Source organism: Petaurus breviceps, unplaced genomic scaffold (assembly GCF_028583685.1).
Source record: "Petaurus breviceps papuanus isolate PSGF00001 unplaced genomic scaffold, PetGlider_PUasm1.0 90842, whole genome shotgun sequence".
In the NCBI taxonomy this organism is placed as follows: domain Eukaryota; kingdom Metazoa; phylum Chordata; class Mammalia; order Diprotodontia; family Petauridae; genus Petaurus; species Petaurus breviceps.
The window spans coordinates 10,033,476-10,043,943 of NW_027187358.1; the positions used below are offsets into that span (position 1 = coordinate 10,033,476).

A 10,468-nucleotide genomic window follows, 5' to 3' on the forward strand; every position below is an offset into this window, starting at 1 on the left:
GTCCAACCATTGTATTTTACAGACGAGGAAACTGAGATTTAGGGAAGTTGAGTAACTTGCCTAAATTCCTCCAGATAGCTTCATTTCTATAAAAATTTCTGTAGTCTAACAGACAAGTATGTAGGAGAATAAGTCAATAAGCATTTTTTAGTCATCTTCTTGGGCAGTTAGGTGGCAGTGTGAGGCCTGGAGTCAGGAAGACTCATCTTCTTGAGTTCAAATCTTGCCTCAGACACTTACTAGCTGTGTGACCCTAGGCAAGTCACTTAACCCTATTTGCTTCAGTTTCCTCATTTATAAAATGCACTATAGAAGGAAATGGCAAACCACTGCAGTATCTTTGCCAAGAAAACCCCAAATGGGGTCACAAAGAGTCAGACAGGACTGAAACATCTGAACAACAACAACAGGCATCTAGGCTGTACCAGGCAATAGAGACACAAAGACAAGCAGTCCTTCTCCTCAAGGGAGAACATTCTGTCAGGGGAGACTACATGAGCATTTAGGGAAAGGAATAAGCATTTCTGTAGTACCTGTAGGCACTGTCCTAAACATTTTTTATAAATACTATCTCATTTGAGCATCACAGTCTTATGAGGGGTAAGTGCTATTGTAACCTTCATTTTACAGTTGAGGAAACTGAGGCAAATAGTGAGTAAGTGACTTGCCCAGGGTCACACAGGTATAAGTATCTGAAGCCAGATTTGAACTCAGGTATTCCTAACCACAAGCCCACTACTTTTTCTACTCCACTTCCATATACTGACTTATGTATACAAATGTAAGTCTATGCAAAACCATATGAAAAGCAGATATAAGGGTAATTGGTGAGGGAGAGGGGAAGTGGTGCTCAAATTGAGTCTTGAAGAATGCTAGAGATTTCAAAAAGCAAAAGTAAGGAAGAACATTTCAGGGACGGGAACAACCAGAGCAAAGACATGGATATGAGAGGTAAGTGACATTTGTGAGTCTCAAGAACTCTGGTAAATAGTGTATAATAAGACTACAAAGGTAGGGGAGAGCCGGGTTGTAAAGAGCTTTAAATGCCAAACAGGGGAGTTTATTAATGGTGAGTCACTGGAGTTTATTGAGTAATGGGATGACATAGTCTGACCTGTACTTTGGTGGCTTTGTTGATGACTCTGTAGTGGCAGGGATAGGTATGAGGAGGCTTGATACAGGAAGACAAACTAGGTGATTTTGTAGAAGTTGATGAGGATTCACCTGAGGTGGTGACTCTGGGATTGGATAGAAGTAGACATTTAGAGATCTTATAGAGATAAAGATGAAAAAATGTGGCAACTGGTGATATGTGGGGCAGGTGACAATGAAGAGAATGACCATTCAGAATGCTGAACTTGAGTGATTAGAAGAAAATGGTGCCATTGACAGAAAAGACAATTTTCGATGTGAGACTTGAGAGCGGTGATGAGGACAGTGAATTCTGATTAGGACCTGTTTAGTTGAAAACAGCTCCTGGATATCCACTGAAAAATGTTTACATTTTGTACAGTAGGCATTTGGTGAGTGGAACTGGATCTCCAGAGAGAGACATAAAAACTGGCTCTATAGATCTGAGAATCATCTGATAATGAAAATTGAACCCATGAAAACTGATAAGATGAAAAGAAAGAGTATATAGAAAGAAGCAACCCAGGACAGAGCCTTTGGAGTAGACCTACAGTTGGAGAGCATAATATGGATAATAGATTAGATCTGGAAGTGACCTCAGTTGTCACTGAGTCTAACTTTCTCATGTTTCAAGCAAGGAAACGGACATGGAGCAGATGTTACAGACCCAGAATTACAGAGCTAGTAAGCATCTGAGGGTTGTATTCAGACTCATATCTTCTGAATCCTAAGTCTAGCTGTCAGTCACAGAGCACAGGAGACTCTGAAAAGGAGTGGTCGGACAATTAAGAGAATGAGAGAGAGCAGTATCATAAAAACCTATGGTGAGAGAGCACCTAGGAAGGCTGTGGGTTCATCAAATGCTGCAGAAGAGATCAAGAAGGATGAGAGCTGAGATTGTCATTAGATGGACCAGTTCATAGGTCATTGTTACCTTTGGAGAGAGCAGTTTCAGTTGAGTGATAAGGTCTGAGATTGGAAAGGGCTGAGGAGTGAGGGAGAGGAGAGGAAGTGAGGCATCAAGTGTATACACTTGGTATACAAGGAGCTTCACTGAGAAAGGGAGGAAAGATAGAGGATGGCAAATCCTTTCTGAAGAAAAAGGTGGAGAAGATAAAACAGAGTATCTCATTTCCCCAAATGACCTATACCAATATACTCACAATTCATATTAGTAGACTAACCATTTTAATAACCTTTGAGATCAAATTAGAACTTTAAACCTATCAGAATTATGTTGTAGAGCTTAAGGCATATCAGCAATGTTACTAGAAACCTTCATCTAGGACATTTTATAGGTAAAATACAGAAGAATATAACAGTGTACTGGAATTTCATTTGAAAGCAAGGCCTAGAAGTAGCCTATGTTCTATATATGTTCAGATCTCACCTGTAACAGTTGCAGTTGCTCTCCATCATAGTGGGGGACAAGGGGACAAATAAATATAGTGATTAATACGTTAATTAACTTCAAAACCCACAAACCTTTGTCTTTAAGATGGATTTTCTATTTTTTCACTTTGAACAATTTTTCAGTCTTTTTTATACAGTTCTATCAATTCAATCAGTAAGCATTTATTAACTGTTTACTGTGTGGTAGATGCTAGGGGTAAGGAGACAAAAATAAAACAGCCCCTGCATTCTATTGGGAAATATAGCATGTACATGCGTAAGTATATACACTTACTTTTTTTAAGAGAGTCATGATTTGGGATAATCAGGAGAGGTTTTGGGTAGAAGCTAGTGTTCGAGCTGAAAGAAGATTGTGTCAAGTGGAGGGTCTGTGACGTACGTTCCGGGTGTGACCCAGAAAGAGGGAGAAGAACTGTGCTGTGTGAGAAAGAAGAGCAGGAAGGCCAGGCCAGGCGGGGCGGAGAGAGGGCAGGGCCTAGCTCGTGGGCTTATGTGGTGATAGCAGTAGAGAAACACTACAAGTTATTGGTAAGAGAGCGATACCAGGGCCTACAAGAAATGTGCCTGGCAGCTGCAAGGAGGAAGGACTTGAGGCAGGAAATCAGTGAGGCCATTGCAGTAGTCCAGACGGGATAGGATAAGGGCCTGAGCTAAGGTGGTATGTATACAGTGTATGCAATGAGAAGGAAAGGGAAGGGAAAAGAAAGAGAATAAGCATTTATATAGCACCTACTGTGCTAGGCACTGTACTAAGTGCTTTTTGTAAACATTATCTTGTTTTATCCTTACAGCCCTACAAGGTAAATGTTATTATTATACATACTCTACATCTGAGATAACTGAGGCAAACAGAGGTCAGTGACTTGCCCAGGGTAACAGCTAGAAAATGTCTGAGGCTGGATTTGAGCTCAGTCTTCCTGATTGTGGGGGCAGCTAGATGAGCACAGTGGATAGAGCTGGCCTTGTTTGCCTCAGTTTCCTCATCTGTAAAATGAGCTGGAGAAGGAAATGCTAATCTACTCCAGTATCTTTGCCAAGAAAACCCCAGATGCAGTCATGAAGAGTCAGACATGACTGAAACAATTGAACAACAAAGGCCTGACTCTGGGTCCAGTGCTCTAAACTCAGATAGAAATGGGGGCCACTAATCTGTACATATGTATCCCTGCGCGGCATGTATTGATTAAGTTTTAAAGTGTAATGTTGTCTGTGTTTTGCTACATTTTTGTTTCTTTTGTCAAATAACTTTCCCATTATATTTTAATCTGATTCGGATTGCATTTGAGAGTGTTTTGCAAGTACATTATACATTACTTCCTTTCGTGTATTTTTATGTTCCAACCAAACTTTCTGTTTCCTGTGTGTGCTGATCCATTTTCCTCCCTCTCTGCCTTAGACTGGCTGCCCACCATGCTTAAATTCTTTCTGATAGGGCCTTGTCCACTACACTAAGCTACCTCTATACTATTTTATATATAGTTGATGCTTAATAAGTTCTTGAATTGAGTTAAGTTAAATCAAAGAGATATATGACAGAGAAAGAAGGGGAGTCAATCACAAAATAAGAGAACACCAGATGTATAGCCCCATACCCTCTTGGTACACATGTAACATCAAGAGACCTGGAGGTAGACCCCAGTACATTGGTGGTCCCTTTCTGGAGGACATTGGCAAGAGTCTCACTAGATGAAAAGTCGTGGATGGGTTATAATCTATATGATTTGATGGAGAACCTATATAAGAATGATGTCATAGATCAGTCAGTGCACACTTTAGTGCCTACAGTGTGGCAGGCACTATCCTAGGCACTGGGAAGAGAAAGAAAAAATAGACCCATTGAATTTAGAGACATTCCCAGCAAAACCCTCACCATAATCTCCACACCTTTCCTCCTGGTTCACATTTGGGGTGCCCTGCATTGTGTAGTTCTTTACCTTAGGTACAGCTTCTACTTGGTCCTTTTCCTCCAAATTGCCACCAACTGCCAAATGTAGAACCTGCCACTGATAGGAAACTTTCTGTCACCCCACTTATAAAAGTGAAATTATGTTTAAAAAAAAAAAACCAAGATGTGGTATACACTGAGCCTTTTTTGTGGAGTTCCCAAGGGAGAGGTCCAGGATCTAAAACACAAGACCTCGGAAATGTAGTCACAAGGACCAGGGACAGACAGTGAAAGAAGAGAGATGTAGGGCCAAGTATACCACTTTATTTCAGCAACTGGAGGGGGCAAATACAGCCAGATAAAAGTCAGAAAAAGGGGTGGATACAACCAAGTCTTAGTTATGGGAGCTTAAGGTACCTGGCCACAAGAGCAGGAAAAGACTTTTGGAGAAGCTGCCTGTGCCTCAAGATCCCTAAACTTCACCAGGCTCTGTGCCTTTCTCCTTTGATGTGGGATGTGATGTCTGGGCTCCTGTCACGTTCTGAATAGGGTATCTCAATAAGGCAGTAAAGGTGATGTGTTTCATAGGAAGGGGGTTGTATTTTTTTTCTCTCAGATATATCTAATTGATTTCCTATTCATGTCGCAGGGAAGGAAGCTGGTTAATCAAATAGGAAATGCATGGGACATGGAAATTTCCAGAAAAGGGAAGAAGGGTTGTGGGGTATCCTATATAAGTGAGTCTTAGGGATCTCAGGTCCCCAAAACAGATTTTTGGGTGCTATCACAGTGATTATTTTCTTTATCTTGAATATATTAGAATGTGCTTGTAGGCATGTAGCTAAAACACTTAAGCTCTTTTTTTTTCAATTACAAGGCTCCTCTATTAATAAGTATTATCATATGAACCATGTTCAGTTAATCAAGTATTTATTAAGAGGTATGTTATTTTGGTTGTCTGTGTCAGCTATCTTCAGAGAGTTACATAAGTTCAAAAACTTGCAGGGAGATACAATAAGAAAGACCATGAACTCTGGAGTCAGGGGCCTGGATTCAAATTTTGCCTTGGATATTTACTATCTGTGTGACCTTGAGCAAGTCATAGCACCTTAGACTTTGATTTCCTCATCTATAAAAAGGAATCTCTGAGGTCCTTTGTAGCTCTACATCTATGAGCCCATGATCTTACGAATCTAAGTATTCTCTACAGAAGAAAGTAGATAGATAGACAGATAGATAGATATGTTAATTAGAGCTAGGAATTGGACAAAAAGATATTCTTTGAACAGAATTTTGAGTATTCATTCTGAAAATAAATGAGGGAAAAGGAATTGGTTTGATAGTTAAGTGTGATACTGTTAAATTGATCCAATGGCTTTACCATCTTCAAATAGAAATTTTTCCCTTATTATCCCAAGGGGAAAGGCTAGTTTGAACTTTTCTTAAAAAATAAAATTGCTAACATCTTACTTCTCAGGCATTTCATTTGTAGGAGCAGGGAGGGATTGTCTGATTTTCATAAAGCACTTTAACTCATTTTGTCTTTTTCCTCATTTGAATTTAGATATCATAATCAATGGATAAAGTGGGGAAGATGTGGAACAACTTCAAATACAGGTGTCAGAGTCTTTTTAACCATGAAGGAGGAAACAACAGTGACAATATAGATGTGAACTCCAATAGATGTTTATCTGTCAAAGAAAGGAACATGAGCATAGGGGATTTGGCTCCTCAGCAACAAAGCAGTCCCTTAAGAGAGAATGTTGCCTTACAATTTGAATTAAGCCCTTCAAAGAATTCTTCAAGAAGAAACCAAAATTGTGCCACTGAAATCCCTCAGATTGTAGAAATAAGCATTGAGAAGGAAAATGACTCATGCATCCCCCCTGCGGGAACGAGACTCGCACGGAGAGACTCCTATTCTCGACATGCTCCATGGGGTGGGAAGAAGAAACATTCCTGTTCTACAAAAACACAAAGTTCATTAGATACTGAGAAAAGGTTTGGTAGGACCCGAAGTGGTCTGCAGAGACGAGAGAGACGCTATGGTGTGAGCTCTGTCCACGACATGGAGAGTGTCTCTAGCAGGACGGTGGGAAGTCGATCTCTGAGGCAGAGGCTGCAGGACACTGTCGGCTTATGCTTTCCCATGAGAACTTATAATAAACAAGCAAAACCCCTCTTTTCTAATAAAAGAAAAATACACCTTTCTGAGTTAATGCTTGAAAAATGTCCTTTTCCTGCTGGATCAGATCTAGCCCAGAAATGGCATTTGATTAAGCAGCACACGGCTCCTGTGAGCCCACATTCAACCTTCTTCGATACCTTTGATCCATCTTTGGTTTCTACTGAAGATGAAGAAGATCGGCTTCGGGAGAGAAGACGGCTCAGTATTGAAGAAGGTGTGGATCCTCCCCCCAATGCACAAATACACACATTTGAGGCCACTGCACAGGTTAATCCTTTATATAAGCTGGGACCAAAGTTAGCCCCAGGAATGACTGACATGACTGGAGAAAATGGTGCCACCCCACAGGGCAGCTGTGACTCGGAAGAGGACACCACCACCCTCTGCTTGCAGGCCCGGCGGCAGAAGCAGCGCCAGGGCTCTGGAGACAGCCACACTCATGCCCACGCGGGCCGCCAGGGAGCATGGAAGGTTCACACGCAGATCGACTACATTCACTGCCTCGTGCCCGATCTGCTTCAGATCACGGGGAACCCCTGCTACTGGGGTGTGATGGACCGTTACGAAGCTGAGGCCCTCCTTGAAGGGAAGCCCGAAGGCACTTTCTTGCTCAGGGACTCTGCGCAAGAGGACTACCTCTTCTCTGTGAGCTTCCGTCGCTACAACCGATCCCTGCACGCGCGCATCGAGCAGTGGAACCACAACTTTAGCTTTGACGCCCACGACCCCTGTGTGTTTCACTCCTCCACTGTAACAGGGCTTCTAGAACATTATAAAGACCCAAGTTCTTGCATGTTTTTTGAACCGTTGCTTACTGTATCACTAAATAGGACTTTTCCTTTCAGCCTACAGTATATCTGCCGTGCGGTAATCTGTAGGTGCACGACATATGATGGCATCGATGGTCTCCCTTTACCATCAATGTTACAAGACTTTTTAAAAGAGTATCACTATAAACAAAAAGTGAGGGTGCGCTGGTTAGAGCGAGAACCAATAAAGGCAAAGTAAGCTCCATTCAGTGCCCCAGTAGGCTTTATTAGATTTGCTTTTCTGTGCATCAAACAGTATACCAATAGCAAGCACATGTACCAGTATTAGATTTTTTGCAATATTGTACTTAATCTTAGTTTTAGTATCTGTCAGATGCTCTCTGCTGTTACTTATACAAATAACTTGTGGTGCCTATTGAAATTATTAGTAGAGGACAAAGCTGCACATGTTCAATAAGGCCTACCCATACACAAACACATTTGCTGATTTTTCTAAATGTTTGGTTTTTAATAGTTGTAGTAATAGGATGAAGCAATTTTGGGGCATTTGCTATGATATTCTATTTCCTACTGAAGAACAAATGATTAATATTGGGTGAGCATTTCAACAGTGTGACTAATATTTAAAATGAGTATTTTTTCTAAGAACTTTTTCTATAATCTTACAAAAGTTGTAACGTTTGTAGTTCCTCTAAATCAAGGTTCAGAAGTCCAAGAAGTCAGATGGCTTACCTTGCCTGCTGCCTTTTAGAAAAGGAAAAGTTCTGGCCACAAGGGCACTGTGCAGTCCACTTTTCAATGTCGGTATTGTTTGTAATCTCCCTTTCTCCTTTACAAAGAATCCCAATCCCAGTTTTTCTAAAGAATAGTTCTTAAAACTTTAGATTCATGTGTAATCAATAGTAGAATTTTATTTGAAGACCATAAGTAGGAGAGAGAACCTTTTTAATTAGTGCTTTAACTTGAACAGGCATTTGGAATAGCTGCTGACGACTTAGTGCTGCATGTGAATTTTAAAATGCTGACGTGCAATCTAAACTTTGATTCATGGAAACTGGATCATTTCTCATGCCCATAATCAGTTTTTGAACCATGGAAAAATGAGAAGCAAAGTGTATAGAAGCAGCCCAGACACTAGTTAGTTAATAACTAGAGTGGTTCCTGGAGGTGAGCTGCATTTTATGGTTTGGAATGGCAGTATTTATCTCTTTTGGTGTAAAATATGAGTCACTGATTATAATTTATAGTGTTCCAATAGTTAATTTTTAATGGAAAATCTGAAAGCTAAATTACAGATGTAAAAGGTACTGTACAACCATCCTATCTGTAAATAACTACATTAGCACCTTTTTGTCACTTAGAATAGTATGCGATACTACTTGAGTGAGCTATTTTGGAAGTCATATCGAGTTCTAGTGTTCGTTTCTTAGCATTGGACTAAATGAACAGTTCTGTCCTAGACATTTTGCACTAAGATAGTTGACTCTCCACACTTGTGTCTTTTGTTAATGTGCTCTGTACCAATGGTGAGTGCTCCTTAGTTTCTTTGCCTGCTGCTACAAAATGTTATTTTACACCCCTCTGGCAATTGCCAAGGCTACAAATACAAGAAAAGTTATATTTGTATGCAACACTAACCCTTTTATTGTGGATGTATGTTTCTGCTTGCTGTGCCTTGTTAGGGCTGCTTCTCTGTGCTAATAAAGTATGTTTGGTGTTCTCCTTGTATATCTGCTGTTTTATACATTTGCAAAAATTTATCTTGTAGCAAATTGAATTGTTTGGGGGTTTTAATGAGATTTACCTGGTAACTAGTATTGCTAATACAGAAATACTGTGCAGTTAATATTGGCTTATCAGAGGAAAGTAACTCTGACTTTAATGTCACACATCTTTTTCAACCAACCATGATCACGTATGATGTTGAATGATATCTATAGTTACTGCAAATTATGGACTATGCAGTTGAGTTTTTACAAGATAAAAGGATTAACAGAAAATTTTGGCTAAACCTATGATTAATTCCTCTGCTGATTACAGTTAAAAGGCTGAAAATATTAATGTTCTTTTTTTTTTTTGGAAAATGAATATCAATATTTCCACATTGCTTCAGAAGCGATGGCAAAACGAAGTTTTGTTATGAACTAATAATAATAAAGCAGCATTGTTTATTGGTTTGGGGACCATTTTAATTGATACTAAATGCCCAAAATGTAGAACTTTTACCAAAGACTTGTCCATTTTAAAGCAAAATGGGGAATGAAGGGACTTTTGTAATACCTACTGCATCTAATAGTGGTCCCTAAGTGATATATACCAAAGTGTTTGAGAACTTCATCCAAACCTACTTTAAAGCATTATGTGCAATTAAGTTGTTACAGCATAGTTCTATCGCCTAACTGTTGGGTCCGTTTTCTTGAGCTCGTGATGTACCTGGAAAATAAATTAAACCTCTTTTGTAGGTCCATAATAATAATTGAAGGGACTATATGCAAGTAAGATCATATTATAAAGGGGTAACTTGAAACTCCAAGAAATCACTTAATGTATGTTTTTATATGCTTGTAGCAAACTGATGTTCTAGTTAACGTTGTTTTGTAGTAGCTCTCAATGGTTTTATGTGTTAAAAGAATTTCATATGTTAAATGGAAATTGTTTTTAAAAATGTAAATATTTGAGTTTATGTAAGCATGTATGTGTGCTAATGTCACCTACGTTTAAGTTTTTGTGTATGAATATTAATATGCAACTTTTTGTTTAAAAAAGTCTCCTAAATATTAGCTGCTTACATTACATTAAAGAAAAGAAAGAAAGAAAAAGGCATCACCAGCATGAAGTTGCACCTATGTTTATATTCACTGTGTCTTTTCTCTTAATTCTTTTGATGTTTCTCAATCATATTGGGTTTTGTGATATTTTAAAGTGACCTTTATTTTGAAAACACAACTCACTAGAGTTTAGGCATGTTCTTTCATTTATGAATGAATGAAGGATAAGACATTCATTAAGCACTCACTACCACCAGTCACTGTGCTAATTACTGGGGATATAAATGCAAGCAAGACAGCAGGTCCTTCCTGC

The 10,468-nt window shown here is 39.4% G+C and overlaps 1 protein-coding gene across 7 annotated transcripts in view; it reads left to right on the forward strand.

Annotated features, from left to right (window-relative positions):
- Positions 1–10,223, forward strand: part of SOCS5 (suppressor of cytokine signaling 5) — a 139,287-nt gene extending 129,064 nt beyond the window's left edge. For all 7 annotated transcript variants that reach the window (XM_069071639.1, XM_069071635.1, XM_069071634.1 and 4 more), the window contains one exon: positions 5,994–10,223. In XM_069071639.1, coding sequence (XP_068927740.1) covers positions 6,006–7,625 — 1,620 coding nt within the window. In that variant the 5' untranslated portion in view covers positions 5,994–6,005 and the 3' untranslated portion in view covers positions 7,626–10,223. The remainder of the gene's footprint in view (positions 1–5,993) is intronic.
- The last annotated feature ends 245 nt before the right edge of the window (positions 10,224–10,468 follow it).